General features: G+C 37.3%; 1 protein-coding gene across 3 annotated transcripts in view; it reads left to right on the top strand.

The window, feature by feature from the left end:
- LOC124608711 (SAFB-like transcription modulator) overlaps positions 1-13,106 on the top strand; it is a 167,987-nt gene extending 154,881 nt beyond the window's left edge. For all 3 annotated transcript variants that reach the window (XM_047140009.1, XM_047140010.1, XM_047140011.1), the window contains 3 exons: positions 8,386-8,590; positions 12,367-12,546; positions 12,639-13,106. In XM_047140009.1, the coding sequence (XP_046995965.1) occupies positions 8,386-8,590; positions 12,367-12,546; positions 12,639-12,712 (459 nt within the window). In that variant the 3' untranslated portion in view covers positions 12,713-13,106. The remainder of the gene's footprint in view (positions 1-8,385; positions 8,591-12,366; positions 12,547-12,638) is intronic.
- The last annotated feature ends 7,958 nt before the right edge of the window (positions 13,107-21,064 follow it).

Below are 21,064 nucleotides of genomic sequence, written 5' to 3' on the forward strand. Positions count from 1 at the left end.
CCTGGGTATTCCTTTGTAAAGGAACATTTGAGAATGGAGTTTGGCATTTCAGCTTTTGCTTTGCTACCCTCGATTTCAGTTTCTGTCTCATTTTCTAAGGACTGGACAGTAACTTGGGTGCCACTAACAGCCTTTACAAATTACCACAATATCTTTGGATTTTGTGAAATATCGTTTGACAATATTCTGCAACAGTAGTCATTGAAGACATCATGCATTGCCCTCTTGACAGCCAAACACGTTTCATTCAACATCTCTCTAGCTATAGTCATAAGCTTTGTTTTTCATGTATTATGAAGTAATCTCAGTGTCTTTAGAAGTTTCTTTATAGTGACTCTATACCACGGAGGGTGTCTCCCATTGTGAACTGTTTTTCAGTGTACATGTCTGTCCAGTGCATTTTGAATGACCACAGTTCCTCTGCCTGCTGCTACCCTGTGCTGAAAGTTTCAAGTTTCTCATTGAGATATAACGCTATTGATTTTTTATCCAGTTTACTGAACATACATATCCTTCTACTTGTTTAGTTATCTTGTGTACTTTCATGCCCTTCACTAATAAAACTGTAATTTTCCCAATTGATTGTGTGTGAGTAAGTCTCTAGTGATGATTACTGGATGATTGGGGAACTTACATACAAGTGAACTGAGATTTGTCTAAAAAGTTTTTCATTACGTCAGTAAGTGAGTATGGCGGGTGATAAAAGGAGGTAATTACTATTTTATTGCCATTCCTGTTACTGAGACTTGCCCAGACAATCTTGCATGCAGCTTCAGTATTTGTCTCGATGGATTTGAGTGTGTTACTGTAACAAATAAACCCCCTGTACTTGTACTTCTCATTAACCTATTCTCACAATAAACACTTTAATTGTCCCCAACAATCTCACTGCTGTCAATTTCATGTTTCAACCAGGTTTCAGTATGTAGTATTACGCGAGCTTCACTGCCTTTCAGGAGCTCCCTCTGGCACTCAGTTGTGAATTCTTTGACATTAGCTATTGGGATTTTAATGCTCTGACATGTAGGGAGCATTCATTTTGACCTTACACTTTTACTTCTGCATCTCCTACAGCCATCATCTGGAATGGACGGCGAGATGCCTAATCTAAAAAACCGTAATGTGCACCCCCACATACAGTCAGATACATTACTAGCAGCCTCTGACGTGTAGTGCACACCTGACCTGTTTAGGGGGACTCAAAATTCTTAACCCTATGATGCACGTCCAATAAGTTGCAGCATTGGTTGTCACAGAACCCTTGAAGTCTCTGGTTCGTTCCTCCCACATGACTCAGAACTAGGGGACCACGATCAGTTCTGGAGACAATGCCGTAAATTGTGGACTTTGTTGAAACTGTATGCCCAAGGTTGGTCTTCTCAACCTTCTCTGCCAGTTACTGGAATGATCCAAGTATGACCTCAGAGCCCAGACGACAGGTATTGTTTGCTCCAATGTGTGCCACAATCCACAGTTGGTTGTGCCGTGTTCCCTCACTGGCTGCTGGAATAGCATCTTCAGCATGTTGAATGAGGCCCCCAGGCATACATGCTGAGTGCACCTCGCATTCCTTCCTGTTCCTTGCTGCCGTTTCCCTTAGAGGTACCATTATTGACCTTACATTTGAACTGCCGATGATTAATAGATTCCTGTTCTATTGTATTTGCTTCCTCATGAAACCGGACAAAGTGAGTTTCCCTGAAACAGGTGAAGTGAGTCCCACTGGCTCAGTTTCAGTTTCACTAAAAGACAGCACCTCGAGCTTGTTGGATGGGGGAATCTGTATAATGTCCTGAAGCTAGATCTACCATTGACATGCCACTTGCAGCCAAGCAGACCAGTAATGCCAGATCGCATACTTCCTGCAGAGGAGATAGGATTGACAGGAGAGGATAGTACTTGAGATGCCTTTGGTACCACAGATATATGACTCTCTGGAGCTCTTCCAGCATATTGATTCACAGCAAATGCCAGTCGCTTGACAGTGGCCAGGGCGATTTCCTGCTGCTTACAAATGTCAGCTAACTCATCCTGTGTTCAAGAACATCATTCACAATGTGGCTGCATTGTGGTTGGTGCAATGTTTTTCAGGGCAGTGAACAAATAACATTAAACTAAGCTTGATGACTTATTTTTAATCTGTTGAGCTAAAAAATTTCTAATTCCCTATAATCATGAAATTTCTATTGAGCCAACAGAAAAAACTGTGATAAAACTTTTTGAGGTTAATTGTAGTCACAAACAAACTTAAAAATAGAGTAAATTACAATAAATGTAGATAATATGAAATAGAAAACTAAATGTAACACAATATGTAAGTTAACAATATCTGCTACAGCAATTAATCACAAATGCCAATAATAGAAAAAAGATCTTCCAGTAAAAAATGGCAGGCCGGCCGGTGTTGACGAGCGGTTGTAGGCGCTTCAGTCTGGAACACCGCGACCGCTACGGTCGCAGGTTCGAATCCTGCCTCGGGCATGGATGTGTGTGATGTCCTTAGGTTAGTTAGGTTTTAGTAGTTCTAGGGGACTGATGACCTCAGAAGTTAAGTCCCATAGTGCCCAGAGCCATTTGAACCAAAAAAGCAAATATTTGAAACCAATTAAAAATTTCACAGAAGAAACATTCATTAATAATCAGCCTTCATAATAACAGTTGATCTCACAACGAAACATCACATAGCTTCTTTTTTTATAACATGCTATGCTTTATTAATACAAATTTACACATAAAAATCTAACAGCAAGAAAACTATCTCCAAATTCTTCTGTTAGCATAGTAATTACAACTGACTGTCAGGATATGTACTTGTTTTAAAATTGTGTTGAATCCGTTTCATCTCTCCAAGATAAGATTCCCTGCTGTACTAAAATTTCTTTCGCAAACTCCATTGGGAGCTGAAACACAGAACATTCTTTGCGCTAAATTAGGTGCTCCTATCACTGAAGTGGACCGTTACTGCCATCCTTCATACTTTCTTATTAAAATGTATAAATCAAACTCAGCAGTAGATTGGGCATCACAGTTGGCTTTGACAAAGTTTACAGTGGAGTCAAGTTTTGCCCAGCGATCAGTTACACACACAGTAAATAACTAGCTTATTTAAGAATTTTCTTCATCACTTCGAGGAGACACATATTCCAACATATATTCCAATGATTAGTTTCTAGTAATTCTTCAGTTGAATAGAATTCATTGTAGTTTAGCCAAGTTTTTAATACACTCTTATATTTATTTGGTAGTACTGTACAAGCTGAGTATGGTAATTTAATGAACAGTTTTATGCTCAAGTGTTTATAGTTACTATGGACTGTACCAAGCCTTGAGGAAGACAACTCCCAAAAGTGACTGTTCCTGGTATTGTGTACGTCTACATCACATCTCATGTTGAACTATTCCAAATTTTCTCTAGCATATATTAAACAGGTATATATGTACCGGCTAGGCACTGTCATTATGCGGGGACATTTAAATTAGTTTCTGAAGGACTCTAGTGCTAATCCCAGTACATATCTGATTGCTTTCTTCTGCTGTCTGAAAATACATTTAGATCCTGAGGAATTCCTCCAGAGCAGTATTCCATATTGCAGACAGGAATGGAAGAAAGCATAGTATGAGTAGAGAAACAACTGTTTGCTCACATTGTTCCTTAATTTACACAATTAAAAAGTACGTCAGCTAGTTTGGTGCACAGATAATTGGTGTATTCTTTGCAAGAGAGTTTTTGGTCAAAGGTCCAAGTACAGGGTCTTTGGGGATTCCTGTTGTTATAGGGAGTATTGCTGTTCACTGCTTACTTGAATTTATAAGTTGTAACCTATCGGTTAAATAAGATTCAAATAAACTGAGTGATTTATCTTCAGTGCCAAAGTATTCTAATTTTTTGATGAATAAATTGTGATACTGAGTCAGATGCTTTGCTTCAATCAATAACTGTTCCAGTTACCCTTCAGAAACATTATTCACTAAAGCATCAGTAGCTTTTACAGTTGACATGTGAAATCTGAAGCCAAATTGTTGTGCATTTAAAATGTTGTCGCTTTCAGAATAGCTGTGTATCCGTTTATGGATACAATGTTCTGTTATCTTGGATATGATTATACTATCGAAACGGATCTGTAGTTATTTGGGAGGTTTTTATCACATTTTTTTATAAATATATAGTGTAATGGTAAGTGTAAGACATTCTTGAGATATTCCTTCATCTAATACTCTGTTTGACAGTGATAAAAGACACATTTTGATTTCCTTTGCCGTATACTTTATGATAAATTTACTGAGTCCAGGGTAGGCTTCTGTTTCGGAATTGCTAAATTTGTGGTGGGTACTCTTCCAGCAGACGAGACACCTGCATATTCTAATTGTCAGGTATAATGTCACACAGACTTAACATATCCCAGATTGTGGATCAGCAGAAATGGCCATCAAGGTGCTCATAACTTACTCATTTAAATTTTTGCATGTGATGACGGTTGAAAGATGAAGACTACAAAGAAAAAGTAAACCAAAATATGAATTGACTGTTTTATAAATAGTGGTTTCCCAGTAAAAGAACACTAAGACAACCTCAGAAGAGCTACACATGGTTTGTCAAATGAACTTTAATACCAGAGATGGATTAAGAAAATGAGTTCTGAACTTAAACATTTGTCTTTTGTTAATACCACCTGAATGTATTTCTTTGTGTTATGTTCTAAGGCCTGTACTTTTTCCTCCAAACCCATAAAGATATCATGTGAAGGAACGGAATCTCCATTCTTGCATTGTTGCTTTAAAAATTAAATATGATTTTGCGCATCTGAGATCTGATCCTTTAGAAGTTAACACTCCTTTACTGCAATTTCTCGCAATTTTTTTTACATCAGTATGAATATCCCTAATATGTTCTTGAATTGTGTTACGTCCGAGGTCTAGTTGAATTTTGTTTTTAAAAACATTTAGTTTATGATCTAGTGTATGCACTAAACACTCCTCCAAATGCTCAAGTTTCTCATCAAATCGAGCAAATCTGGTATTATTACTGTTAAGTACTTCCTCTTTGGATGATTGTATTTTATCATCGATCTCTTTGAATTTATTTTGCATCTTCTTATTATTTTCCTCGTTAAGAGTTGGTGTCTGCTTAGTGAATTTGTTGAATTTCTCCCAAATTATTTCTAAATTCATTTCCCCTCATGTGGGGTCATTTCTTGTGATGACAGGCATAAATAAATATTTTATTTATTGTCTCAACACGCTTATCGTGTGTATTGATGTTTTTAATTTTAAAATTAATTGTATTCTACTCTTGTTGTATTGTATCACTCACAACACATACAACTTTTTTAATTGGTCGTGAGAACAGCTCACCGTTAACTTTATACTGTGTGCTACCGACGGGCTGCTTATCGACTGCTAGTTGCTCACGGCTCCATGCTCCTGATGTGCTGCGTGTAGTCTGCAATCTGCAGAGACTGCGTGCTGCCAGTGAACTGTGTGTAGGCCGCAATGTGATGACGACTGTGTGTGCACTGCAATCTTTTGACAACTGATTGTAGATTGTATAATGTCATTGGTTGAATACTGGTCCATTTCTCCCCAACAGAGTTCTTTTTCCTTTTTCATTTAATTTTATTATTCATTTCTGATTCAGTTTAGCATCTGTGTTGTATAGAACATTTTGTTTTATTCCTGTTACCCTTGGCAACACATTTCCTCTTTGGCACTTTCTTACAAAATTGTCTGGTCTTTTCATTACATTTTATCTATCTTTCAGCTGGTAAGATCACCATGTGAAGTGTTTCAGCTTGGCTTGGACTGCATGTTGGTTTGTTATACTTCACTTCATGCACCAAACACCACTCGTTTTATATATAATGAATGGTGCTTGCTGAATATTCGGTTGTTGTTAAGTATTATTAATCAGGGAACAGCTAGTCTGTGCCCTGAAACTGTGTGCCTTGTTCCTCCAACTTTGCTCCGGCTTCGCCTCCTTCAGGCTGCAGATAAAGGTGCTGAAAATTAATTTCACATTCACTCCATTACATAAATAAGGAATGAGATTCAATTCACCTTCTTATATTATCTTCAAAATTATAACTCAATACATGAAAATGAGGACAGCTACCAACTCGTATACTTCCTCTCTGTACTACGTACATAACAGATCTGATATACAACTTGATAAATAACAATTACAATACATTATCTTTGACATCTCATGTTCTGAGATTTCATGGAGCTCTTTCTTCCGCGTTGCCCACTCCATGGAACTCCTATCTCCACCTCAGGAGGAAGAGTCATCTGACTACTACCCTCTTCTGTACAGTCACTGGATCGTTAGCTCTGGTATCAGCACCTGTGATTTAAAACACCTCCCAATAGAGGGATGCTCACCACTTCTCGACTACTGAGTCACGGTGATATTTTCTCTGACTCATATATTTAAGGATGTGATTCCTTTTATTGAAGGAATGGGATGTACCACTACAAACAGCCATATATTCTGTAACCAGTAGAAATTAGAATGTGTTGTTCGAATTAGTCTATACTACTGCTTCCTAAAATATTTGCTATTCCCCCCAAAACACCCTGTATGTACAGACAGCAAAAGTAGAGTAAAATATTACCGTCACCCTATAATTGTATACTAGCTTATCTGAAACTGATGTTTTGTCACAGATGTGATGCACAGAACTTATCTCCAGTGGACATCATTTCTAGTAGGAGAAGTTCAGCCTCAGAAATGTTGCTTTGTTCAACACTCAAATTTTGACTTTATCCTCTATGATAAAAGAGACACTGTTCTGCATTTTGCAATGAAGTACAATTGGCACTTGCTATATAACAGAGCATTCATTAAAGAAGAAAACTGGACATCCACTAATTTAAGGATATGTATCTCTGTATTGGGCTTTGAGTTGCTTTTATTTTTTAGATGTGCACATACAAAAAACAAACTGAATTGTAAGATATTTGTTGTCTTGGAGTTATTGGCACAACTTTCAATAGGTCTAAAAATGTCATGAGTTCTCTTGAAGTGTTGTTGCAACAAAAAGATTTCCAGACACACCTTTCTACACAGATAGTTTTGTGACTCAGTTGTACTGCCTAACTACGGATGGTGGCATTCTGAAGAGGTTGTTCCACATAATCTATGTTTCTGGCTTCAAGGTTGTCTCTAACAAATCCGTGTCACCAGTTTTATTTGTGAAACATACAGCATAAACTGTGGAATAAAGATATGTTACATCATTTGTCACATAACTGTCATAGAAAACTCATGAGAGAACTGTATTCAAAAGACAAGTAGTTCATGCATAATTTTGAAACAATTGCAGTACCTTAAATTTCCGCAATGTGATTCTTAATACATTCCCGGGAGTTTTTTTCCTCGGAGAATGGAGTTGAGCCAGGTATCCAGATGTACATACAACAGAGCAGTAGCACTGCCTGGTGGGTTGCCTACCAACATCTGGTTCTGTCTCCCTCAACCCTTTTGTTTACATTTCAAACTTTCACGACACCCCTATGTGTGATCGCTCCCTCCCCTTCCCCCAGATGCGAAAAAGCAAAACTACAAAACACATTATTATTATTATTATTATTATTATGAAACGACTATGAGATACAAATTTCACAAATTTGTTACATAAAACTCTTGAACAGGAATGTATGACTGTGAAGATAAGGCATACAATAAAAGAATCTTATCACTCTTGGGCAGGAACTTAAAAATCTCTCAATACACCTGGCATGTATTTGCTTGAGCAACTGTCTGAATTTTTTTGAAATTTTCTCAGCATTCTTGAAGGACATCACTCACTTGTGCTGTGCTGCAATGACATGTGGCACTGTAGTTTTAAAGTGTTTCTCATTGTACTACACCAATGTTCACAACTGAAATGTCACAACATGCTTTTGTTTACAGCATAGATTTTGCCTTCATTTCAGTTCTTTTACCCTGAAAGATCTCATTCTATTAAGTGTTTAGGGGAACCTAGGTAACAGTATATCAGTTTATAACATCTTGGATTTGAGCAGCTACAATATATGTTATATAACACAGATGTTTACAGCAATTTGATAACAAAACACTACATGTTCTTTGCCTCTTGTCTTAACAGCGATTGAATTTGCCATCCGTGCAGACACCAGTAGATTTTATTGGATAATAAGCTCATGATCCATTTAAATATGCAGTTGTAATAACATTATATCTGACATAAAAGTTGTTGCTATGAAACTATGCTGTATGGCCAGGTTTGTTACTGTAAAAAGCAGTATCATAATCAAGTCAGGGAAAATGGTTCTTTGCTCCCTTTAAAATTTGTTGTTACTAACCTTTCTTGTGGTTTCTTCATCATCAAAGTAATTAACAAACCATGTTTATTGTCTTTACAGCATCACACTGGTATAAGCAATGGTTTAACAAAAAGATTACCAGATGAATTACTTGAACGTCTTTCAGAGAAAGCCCCTACCACAATGAAAGTGACACTTTCTGAAAAGACAGAGGAAAATGGAATTAATAATAATGTTACTTCCATACAAAAGAAACGCAAGAAGGTTGTGCTTCCCAGCAGCGAACAGAGTGATGAACCATCAGGTAAGGATTGTTTGTTAGTGAATTTATTCATTTTATTTTTCCTTTCTAAAGGATCATGCACGACAAGTAGGTTATCATTATTAACTTTATGCTAAGTTTTTGATCCATGGGGCAGAACTTTGTCACTGGCTATGTTTTGTAGTGTAGTTATCCTGGTTTCAGCATCCCTTACCTCTCCATTCCACCCTTCCTCACTTAAGTTTCTCATCTTGTCTCACATGCTATTTATCTTTAATTTCCATTTGCAATTTTTGAGGCTAATTAAGAGCAATTCATAATTAATAGTTTTGAATTTCTCAGCTTTTGGCTCATTGATACATGTGACTCTATTCATACAACCCTGTTTTACATCATCTTAATTTAGGTGTGACTTTCTACTGATTAATATGATTTTCTTAGAATGGAAACCAACTCCCTGTCATTCTAACCACTGGAGGAGTATTAGTTGTACTTGTTGGTGTTGTCTGATGGCCTTATACCATCATGTGCTTTCAGATCCGTGAATATTTTCTATTCAGAAAGTGTAAGAACTCTACTGTCAGCCACTTACTTTGTAGCTCTCAAATGAAGCTCTAAAAGAAAATTTGTGCAGCATGCAGCTACTGAGTATGAACAATTTTTTATGTGTAATTTGTCGATGTGGAATCTTTCTGTCTAGTGTCTACTATCATAGCCAAACAAATTCTGCCCCCTCTATTCCCCACCCCCCACCCCATCCCCACCTCTCTCTCTCTCTCTCTCTCTCTCTCTCTCTCTCTCTCTCTCGCTCTCGCTCTCTCTCTCTCTCTCTCGCTCTCGCTCTCGCTCTCTCTCTCTCTCTCGCTCTCTCTCGCTCTCGCTCTCTCTCTCTCTCTCCCTCCCTCCCTCCCTCCCTCCCTCCCTCCCTCTCTCCCTCTCTCTCTCCCTCTCTCCCTCTCTCTCTCCCTCCCCACTCCCTTTCCCTCCCTCCCCCCCCCCCTCTCCCCCCTCCCCCCCCCTCTCCCCCCCCTCCCCCCCCTCACACACACACACACACACACACACACACACACACACACACACACACACACACACACACACAACTTGGCAAGAATGGATGTAAATATCATTTCCAATAGGGAACTTACAACTGTAAGTGGAATATGAGTAAGCTTGTAACTTCAGCTTACTCTTTGTGTTCAACAGAATTTTTTTATGATAATCTTAAAATCATACACATAACATACTTCAGTGAAGCATAACTGAGAACAATGGTATTCTAAACCTTATTCTGAAAGGTCAGCCATTGTCCAGTTCATTATCCGAAGGTCGTATTTAAGATGTGATGCCTACAACAAAAACAGAAACATTACCAGAAAAGCAGCAGCAAAATGAGGTTCATTGGGTGGGATGAGCAGTAAGGGTTAGCGGTTGACTGATGATTCACAACAATACCATGTTCCATGGCTATGAACAAATTTCCACCAAGAAATGAAATGGTATAACGAAAAAGCCAGATATCTTAAGATTGGGTGGTGGCAATCCCAGGGCACCAGTCATGAAAAGGATGTCCTACATCTTTATAACTGTTATTCATATCATATATACATAAAGCATTGTCCTGCCCTGTCTGACCGAATCGTCATTGCCTAGCTCAAACTGCTAAGGATCAAACTTCAAATTTAGAACTCTAAAAATTGATATTTGGTTTGTTGGTCAGAAATAAAGAAATGTGTTTCAGCATTTTTGGAAATTTGACTTTTTGAGGGTGAAATAGTGGTGAATGCTTTTTTTGTAAATATATCATTATTAAAGAACTACCAAAGTATTTTTAAAGCTACATATGAACATAGGTATTTGATGTCAGCATTTTTAAAGCTAAATGTATGAAAATTTAAATTTTGTTTTTCAGAAATTAAAAAAAAAAAAAAAACAACAACAACAACAAAAACATATTACCATTGTTTCTGGAAATTCAACCCAGGGGGGAAGGGGGGGGGGTGAAAGGGGGGGGATAAAAGTTTTCATGGAAATTGTGCAAGCATTTTTGCAGCTAGATATATAAAAATTTGTATTTGGGTTCTCTGTTGGAAATAAAGCATATGCATGTCACTGTTTTTGGAAATTCAAGCCCTAAGGGGTTGAAATAGGCTCAAACTGATTCACTTACTCATCATCTCCCAGGCCAAACCGCAAAGGATAGAAACTTAAAGTTTGAAGAGGGTGTGGATCTTATACTGTAGACAGTGTTTAAGAAGGAATTGTCTGAAATTCCACTCCTACATGGGATGAAGTATGGGATGAAAGACTTTTTGAAAGTAAGTCACTATTAGCGGAATTTTGAAGCTTTATGTATGAAAACCGTTTTCTCAGTCAGAAAATTAAAAAAAAGGTTCAGTATTTTTTGAAATTCAGCCACTAAGGGATAAAGTAGTGGTTGAAAGATTTTTTAATAAATAATTACTAAAGAACTACTAAAAGTTTTTAAGGTGACATCTATAATAACTTAGTATTAAGTAATAAATAAAAAACGCGATCAAGACTCTTATCTTAATACTAAGTTAATTTATATTAATCGCTGTTAATCCATAACCATGTTGTCCAAACATCTGTAACAACTGACATTTGACTTCTTAGTTAGAAATAAAAAGACAAAAAAATATGTGTTTCAGTGTTCCTGGAAACTTGACGCTTGAGGTAGTGCAGTAGGGAAAAGAAATTTTGAAAAAAAAAAAATTATATTAAAAAGAATTAAATCTAAATTTATGAAAATTGGTATTTTACTTCTTGCTTAGACATAAAAAAATATTTGTTAGGGGATGAAAGTTGCTATGGATATGTGTCCACAAGAACACAAAAGGCATAATGGTTAACAAAAACTTTGCACTCCAGTTATTGGATGATCACATAATGGTCCAGACTTTAGCTTGGGTAGTGTTGCAGATGGTGTAGTGGGTTTAATTTGTTGCACGTGGTGTATTGGGTTTAATTGAAAATAATCTGTATGCCTTTGGGAGAAGTCTGAGAAAATCGTGCTGTTTAGCATGCCAGTGACTGCGGTGTTACTATCATCTTCTGACAAAGCGGTCCACAAACTCTCACAGAAACTTTAAAAAGTAGTGCTAGTGAACTAACTGACCAATTCAGATACTCTTGTTTGACATCAGTACTGTATCTAGCTGTTGTAGTCCATGCACAATGGAAAGATTGATCCAATTGATCCTGAAATTCTCCTATCTTATGATGTAGCATGGCTGCATTTATCAGGGCATGTGAAGTAACTAAGCAGTCAGTGTTAGAGTTCTGAAAAATCATTATCAATTACACCAAGAACCTCTGCAGGAAACAGAAACAGGAGTATGCTTTATGAATATATTAACTAACAAATATTTTGTACAGTAATTTTTCTACATGAATAATGATAGTTATAACTGATTCCTTTGTTGACCTTATAAAGAAAGAAAAACAAATTAAGTGAACAGATATGGACAAGAAATTCCAGTTTCCAGCCTTGAAATGTGTCAGATCAGATAAGCTTGGATTTCAAGGATTAATTAAAATTTTTTTGGACTGTCTTAAAACCTGACACACATGGTATATGATATGTTTTTAATACAAACGATACTCTGAAAGTTATTCGTCCATAGCTCTTGTTAATGATCCCACAGGCTATTGTGTGTTAGTGTTTGTGTCCCCTCCCCCTCTCCCCACCCCATATTGTTTTCCATTAGTGAATTGCTTTATTGGTTTACCCATTCCATTAATGAGGTCTTATTGCATTATATGACTCAAAATTTTGCTACATCTTCTAATTACAGATTCTCAGAGCTTCAAGAAACCAACTACTCTTGATTACATTCCACTGAAGAGCAGTGCTTCAACAAAATTTGGTATCATGTCCTATGATAAAGTGATAAATGTTTCTAAGTCAGCAGCGCAGAAAGCAGCTGAATTCCGCCAGAACATGATGTTTGGAAATCGCCATAAGAGAGAACCTGGTAAGAAATGTTTTATTAAAAGTGAGTCATTGTAAGACAGTGTCTTATTTAAAAATTTATTTACTTAGACTATGTTATATTGCTTGTTTCAGCAAATTCAGGCCTGATTTATCAACAGAAAATAAAGGCATCTGGGAAAGATGTTTTTGCACGGAAGAAATACTGACTTCGTACACAGTTTTCTGTTTCTGTACGCAGGGAACATATGTTTGAATCTATCTGTAAAAAAAAGTAAGATTTTACATGGGCTTACATAAATAGTGAATGCATCACTTGGAAACATGTTGCTAAGGGTACCTAGTTCAAGTACCTTGTATGATAGTGTTGCTGCTCTTGTTTATAATGTAGAATTTAAAAATGTTGCTCGTCTGAAAGACTAAAATATTGTTTTGTATCATATGTATAGCGTTAATATTTTAAAATTGATTTTGGTTATAATAAATGTTTTACCTTGTTATGTGTGGTTTCTTTCTCTCATGAATCAGCAGTATTGAGAGGTTGTAATGGACTTGTACTGTTGTTAGTGTATTAAAAAGCAGTAATAAATGAGATACACAATCTCCTGTTTGTTTTCCTTAAGTAAATATAGTTAAAGGACAGATTACCATCTTTTCACTTAGAATATAACTGATAATGATTGCAATTTTATCAGAAGGAAAATTTACTTGTGATAATTATATCATTACAAGAAAACTATGGCTGGCCAGTACTTACCTTACAGAGGCAGAATTCTACATACAGACAATAGAGACACAAGAAAGTAAAAAAATGAACTATGCTAGCTTTTGGAACCTGGGTCACGTAGCCAACAGATTGAGAGGACCCTAAGGTGAGGGGTGATGAAGATTCTTCCTCTCTGAGAAAGGAACCAACAAATTTTAAACTAGGTTAATTTTGAGAGGGCCCTAAGGCAAGGGGTGATGAAGATTCTTCATCTCTGAGAAAAGAACTAACAGATTTTAAACTAGGTTAATTTTTTCTTCTTTTTTATGTGTCTTCTGTGTCACTTTGAATTTTCTCTCTTGAGGATAAATATTGACTTATCATAATCTTCTGTGACAGATTTTCTTGGGGAAAATTGCAAATTCAAGTACATTCGTTATGGCCGTCTGCTCTGCTGCAGTGGCACCACTGAACGCTGCACTGATGGGTGCAGTGTGCCGTGAACTGTGCACATTTCATGTCAGTAAACTGATGTGCAGGTTACCTTATTTAGGTTTTACATAACAATATATTTGGATATTTTACAAGTATTATAAATAAAAATCCAATTTAGGATCATTCAAAAGATTCTTAATAAAGTAATTCAGTGTGATAAATTTGAAAACAAGGGTCAACACACAGACCCACATTACAGTTTTTACACTCACACTTAGATTCTCGTCTTCACTCCAAATGATGCACCTGCTATTTCGATTTCTTCCTACTGATTTGTAAACCAAAGAAAAATGTCTTTCTGTTAATCTAAGTGGATGATTATTGCCTGTTGAATGTTGACATTCTATACTTCGGTGATACTTTTCTGGTATTTCCCGAATTAAATGCAATTGAAATTTTGCCTTGGATACCGGTTCTTTCCTTTTGTTTTTATAAGGCAATAGGCATTCCACACACAAATGTCCATCAAGTGAAAGAAATATTTGTGATACCATTTCAGAGATTTGCGTGTTGATTCCTCACTGCTTATACCCATGTCAGCTTCATCAACTGCACCCATTGAACTATTATGATTCAGTATTCAGTTTATTCACCATTGACCACTTACAGCGGAATAGGTCTGAACATTAAATATACAATTAACAACAACTTTACAGTAAAGTTTTTACAATTTAATTCCTTTTCTTTTAGGAATATTCTTATATACTAATATCAATGCTTATTTCAAAATATTCTGTTATCTTATAAAATGGGTGTTTGAGAAGCCAGTCATAAACCTTACGTTTGAAAATATTATTGGTCAGTGACCGAGCAGATGCTGGAAGTTTATTGAAGAGTTTTAAACTCATTATTTTGTGTGAGTTTGCAGTCTTTGTGAGTCTGTGTCTTGGTATGTCAAAGTCCAGTTTGCCTCTGGTGTTGTGGGGATGTATGTTCTCTCTGGTCTCGAATCATTTAAGTTGCTTTTGACATAAAGCAGGGCTGTGTAGATGTATAGATTCACCACAGTTAATATCATGTGCTTGATAAAGAGGGGATGGCAGTGTTCCTTGGGCTTAGCTTTGCTTATTATTCTGATTACTTTTTTTTTTTTTTGAATTTTCAGAATTTCACTGACAAAGCAAGAATGTCCCCATAACAATATGCCGTAGGAAATGTGTGACTGAAAGAGGCCAAAATATACCACCTTTAGATACTCATCAGTGACTATATCTGTCAGTCTCCAGATGAGATAACACACTCTTGCTATTCTCTTGCAGATATGGCTAATGTGTTCCTCCCAGTTTAATTTTGAGTCAATGTGGAATCCTAATAATTTTATTGATTTGCTTTCAACAGCTGTAGTTAAACCCAGAATTAGCTCTTGTGTTTTATCAGGATTACACAGGAGTTCATTAGAAGAAAACCAATCCATTACTAGTTTTAGTTTTTCCTGTGTTGGCTGATGCAGTTCTGTTGTGTCATGGTGTGTATTGAGCAACGTTGTATCATCTGCATAACACACAACTGAATTTGCTCCTACATGGTAAGGTAAGTCATTAATTGCAATGATAAACAGAAAAGGACCTAGGACCGAGCCCTGAGGCACTCCAGTCCGAACTTCCTTCAGCGAGGAGCATCTATTTTTAATTGATACATACTGTCTCCTGTTACTTAAGTATGATTCGATTACATCCAAAGATGGTTTGTGTATGCCATAAAATTCCAGTTTTGCAAGTAGGGTGTTAGATGGTATGCAGTCGAAGGCTTTGCTAAGATCGCACAGTACGACTGACACTAGATCCTTATTTTCGAATGCAGTTAACACCTGGTTAACAACTTCAGTGACAGCAGTAGTGGTGTTTTTACCATGCTGATATGAAAATTGTCTGTTGGAGAGGAGATCATGCTTATCAAAATAGTTATTTAGTTGACTGTACATTACATATTCAAAAACCTTAGAGAAAATTGGGACAATAGAAACTGGTCGATAGTTTTGGGGCAGATGCTTATCTCCCTTTTTAAAGACCGGTATTACTTTAGCAGTTTTGAGTGCATCTGGGAAAACTCCAGATTCTAAACACATATTAAAAATAAAAGAAAGAGGTTGACAGATAAGGTGTATTATTTTTTTCATTAGATAATTAGAAAACCAATAACAGTCCATACTTTTGGAGTTGGTGAACCTTGCCACAGCTTTTACAATATCCTCTGGGGTGACAACATTCCAGTGGAAAGTATACATACTATGGGACACAGCACAAAGATGATCTAGTGCACAAGTGCCATTTTGCTTGATTTTGTTTTTCAGCTCACTCACTGAGGTTAGGAAGTAATTATTTACTTCTTCTGGGACCAGCATTGCATCTTGTGTATGGGTTTGTGAATTATATTGGTTGATGATATCCCATGCTGCTTTACATTTGTTGGGAGCACTTTCAATGTAATGTTCACATGCTTGTTTTTTGGCCAAGGACAGTTTGTCTTTGTAGATTTTTTTACATTTTAGATAAGCTCTATAAGAAGTATTATCTAGCTCAGGTCCTTGTTTACAATATGCATACAAGTTTTTGGATAACTTTTTTCCCGCCGTGCTTGATTGCTTGATTACTACATCAAATTCATCCGAGGGCATGGTAGAAAGCATGCAAACCTCTTTCTTATCCATCCACTTTATGAGTATTAAATTTTTGCATGACTGAGAGATTGCCTGTTCTCTTTTGAATCGTTCATCAATTTTAAGCATTCCTTTCCTTCCCTTTCTCATAGTCCCACAGACATTTGTACAATTATTGTGTAGCATTCTAAATAAAACTGGACTGGAATACCAATTATCTACATAAACGACATGGCCCTTTCCAAAATAGGGCTTTGTAAGTGCTTCAACTATTGCTCACAACTTTCCAATATCCTTATTTTTGGTATCCACCAGGGTAGATGATCTGGCATAAACAATTAAATCTTGTACAAATCCTGTCTCACAGTCACTGAGAACAAAAGATTTTATCCCAAATCTGTTTCTTTTTGACAGGATGTATTGTTTGAAAGGCAGGCGCCCTTTATATAACAGTAAACTTTCGCCTATGCATAGCTTTTGTAATGATTGAAATGACTGACTAATCATTGGCAGAACCAGCATCATGGTAGAAATGTAGCATTTGTAATCATTTGAAATAGCAGGCTCTAGCCATTACTTCTCCAGAAATATCGCTATGCAGAAGTTTGTGTTTACTCCAACACACTACTATAGATAATTTCTTGTTGTGCGTTATTAAAAATGATATGGCCCAAAAAAAAAAAAAGTATAGTTTGGCTACTCCAGTTCCTTTTGAATTGTTTATGTTAATATTATATTTTCAAGACCAATAGCGATTTGTTTCATTTGCAATTAACTCTGTGAGAGCTTCAGAGATGAAAAGCTGAATGTAATCTAAGATGTTCGGTGATCGAGTTATGTTTACTTTAATCCCTGAACTTTCTGTGCAAATTTATGTATTTGAGGCACGAATATTTTTGATATCCATATTTCACAGTCACTGTTAACGGGTTCAATATTCTCCACTTCTGCTTCTGAAGTACTACGTACAGATCTTCTTTTCTTAGTTTTTGTAGGTGATGTAACAATATGTTGATTTTCATTTTCTGCATCAGTTAGTCCGTTAGCGAATAGAATTCTTTTTGACCTCCTCTGTAGCATTCTGAAAGGGAGGTAAAATATTTTATAAAACAAACTAAACGTAGCTACAAATATAATTTTCAAATGAATGTTACGAACCTTGAAAAAATTAATAACTGTTTTCCAGTGTCCTGTAATGCTTGAAGAAAGATTTATGCTAATGCTGTCTATATACGTTGCTTGTTCACACACACGTCAGCATGTGGATGCCGGCAAACTGCGGCTCTCGTAAACACAGATCAGTGTGTGGATGTCTGCTAAATACGGCTCTTGAACATATAAAGCATCGTGTGGACTCTGGCAGACTACAGAGCACGTACACACAGAGCAATGCGTGGATGCTGGCTAAATACGGTGCTCGTAATGAAAGGGTTAATAGGCATGTGAACGTTTCCACTTGATTTCATGGATAGTGTGAGAGTAAATGAAATAGAGTAAATGCTTATTGTTAAATGGTGTGGAAAAATGACAATATTCTGATGCATGGCGACCCGATTGTTTTCGTGAGTTAGAGTAACATACAATCTTTGTGCCCTAGCTAAGTTTCCTACGTCACATACCAATCTAAATTTTAATCGTACTTTAATGTCAGTTGGTGATTTTATCAGTTTGTGTCTATCTGACGAAAGGAGCTATTTTCTGTCATGAAAAATATTATTAGGTTTATTGAAAATAAAACAAGTAATCCCTGAATTAAGATGAACTCAGTAGAACAAGCAGCAACCTTTAATAGGGAAGAGCCTTCAGAGTCGTTTAAAAGAGTGATGTACGAGGTACAACCTTGATGGAGGGGCAAGATGCAAAGTCAGAACATAACTGGAAGGTGTTCATGTGCAGGCTCTGGTCAGTTTGCCAAGAGTGTTCAGTGTCCATAAAATGTAAGTTCCTATAAATGTGTGAATGCACTCCTGGAGGATGGACCCATCCATCAAATTTGAGTGGGGATGGAGCAAAAATGGTGTGGTACAAAGTAAAAGTTTTAATGTAAATGGATAGATAAAAATATCATCAATAATATATTACATTATATTATCAATAATTGATTATTTTCATTGTTGAAATAATAGTTTTGACAGAGAGGAAAGTAGCAATAAATTCTGATATAACTTCATGTTGAATTTAAACATCTGACACAGTTGTTGTGTAACACATTTCTGATGATGACCACCATCATCATCAGTTTGGCTTCCAGAAAGGTAAAGGCACCAGCAAAGCAGCACTGACATTGCACTTGATAATGGAAGCAGGATTTAAGAAAAATCAAGACATGTTCATAGACTTGTCAAACTAGAAAAAGTGTTCAACACTGTAAATACTGCAAAAAGTTCTAAATTCTGGGAAAAATAATAGCAAGCTATAGGAAAAGATGGGCTGTATACATTTCCTGACAAGACAAGCGAAGCATCCAGAACATGCGGTCTGAAGTCAAAGTAATTTTGTGTACGGAAACGATTAGAGCTGCAATTCTCTATGACAAGTTGAAAAGCCACTAGAGTGCATTAGTGTTGTTTATGTTTAGTGGTTTTACCAGGCCTGATAGGGTATACCAGTGAACTACTGATTCTTTAAAGAATCAAACTTGCAGGTAAAAATGGCTTCAAACATTACTTTAGAAACAAGTTAATGTGTTAAATATTTGCCTTTAAGCATGTAAGCAAGAAAAAGCTTAGTGAAGGTTAAAATTATGCTTAAAAGTGTGTTCTAATTCACTAAGTGTTCTCATTACAAAACACTGGATCAATATAAACTGAGTAATTTAAAGTCGATTTTAAGCACAATCTAGTTTTTCACACATCTAAATGTTTATGGCATCTTATCTCTCGAACTATGCGTCGTACAATAATATAATTTTGCAGCTACATTCAATGGTATGTATGGACATTGTCTGCAAACTGTCTTGCAAATAGAGTTAGTAGTAAAGATGTAATCAACTAAAACATCATGCCTGATGCTACCATGTTACTGCAGAAACAACGGAAATGTAGTAAGTTGCCTCCCCCACTCTCTTTTTGGGGGTGGGAAGATTAGTTAGAAAAAGACATGAAATTATATTTAAAAGTTGAATGATCACTGTGAAGGACATGGAAATGCTGCATACACATAAGAGACAGTGTTATCAGCACCTGACATAGCTTTAAGGGTGCCTTACTGTGGGTCTCCATTTGGCTGGCTGGTCGAACCATGCAATATCCTGATTTGTTGTGCATTTGGATTTGGCACTGGCTTGATGTAGTGTACAGGAATTTGAAGGTAGGCGTACTTGTCAAGGTTCTGGTCAACCACGTCTACCTACCACCAGGGAGGATCACTGTATTATGCACCAAGCCCGTTGTAACCCCTTCATATCTGCACCTGCCATCCGAGAGCAAGTAATGAACTTCTGCAACACTCTGTGCCATTATGCTGCATTAGCATTGGTCAGAGACCAGCAGCAGCCAGGCAAGGGGATTATCATCCCAAGCATAGGCTGCTAATACCACAACACAAATGGTTACGTTTGGAGTGATGCCGTGAATGGGAAGCATCAACCGCTGATGAATGGTCTCATATTGTGTTCACTGATGAATCTTGGTTCTGCAGAACCACAGGTGACCATTGTTGCCAAATGTGACTGTGGCTAGTGAGATGTCCCATTCTTTCATTATTTTGGAGAGGCAGAACAGTGTTACTCCTGCTGGTTGGTTGGTTGATTTGGGGGAGGTGACCAAAGAGCGAGGTCGTCGATCCCATCGGATTAGGGAAGGTTGGGGAGGGAAGTTGGCTGTGCCCTTTCAAAGGAACCATCCCGGCATTTTCCTGAAGCGATTTAGGGAAATCACGGAAAACCTAAATCGGGACGGCTGGGCGCGGGTATGAACCGTCATCCTCCCGAATGTGGGTCCACCTCGCTCGGTTTACTCCTGCTGTCACAATGAGGGGTTGCACTGGGTATGACTACAGGTCATGGCTGGTAGTGACTGAGAGAACTCTGACAGCATAATGGTACATCATGCATCTTTGTGTTACATCTCACACAAAAGTACAGTGGTGCCATTTTTCTCTAAGACAATGCTCATCCACATGTGTCACATACTTCTATCAACTGTCTGCATGATACTGAGGTACTCATGTGACCAGCAAGATCCATAGATCTGTTCCCAATAGAACGTGTGGATCAAGACAGACATTACTTCTGTCCTCTTGCAGGTATCCAGGATATCGAGGACCGGATAAAACTTCCTCAGAGGAGGATACAACGTCTTTACACACCCTTCCCAAACAAATTCATGCATACTTCTATCAACTGTCTGCATGATACTGAGGTACTCATGTGACCAGCAAGATCCATAGATCTGTTCCCAATAGAACGTGTGGATCAAGACAGACATTACTTCTGTCCTCTTGCAGGTATCCAGGATATCGAGGACCGGATAAAACTTCCTCAGAGGAGGATACAACGTCTTTACACACCCTTCCCAAACAAATTCATGCATACTTCTATCAACTGTCTGCATGATACTGAGGTACTCATGTGACCAGCAAGGTCCATAGATCTGTTCCCAATAGAACGTGTGAATCAAGACAGACATTACTTCTGTCCTCTTGCAGGTATCCAGGATATCGAGGACCGGATAAAACTTCTTCAGAGGAGGATACAACGTCTTTACACACCCTTCCCAAACAAATTCATGCATGCATCCAATACAGTGGGCATCGGATTAGGGA

The sequence above is a fragment of the Schistocerca americana genome, chromosome 1 (assembly GCF_021461395.2).
Source record: "Schistocerca americana isolate TAMUIC-IGC-003095 chromosome 1, iqSchAmer2.1, whole genome shotgun sequence".
NCBI classification, from domain to species: domain Eukaryota; kingdom Metazoa; phylum Arthropoda; class Insecta; order Orthoptera; family Acrididae; genus Schistocerca; species Schistocerca americana.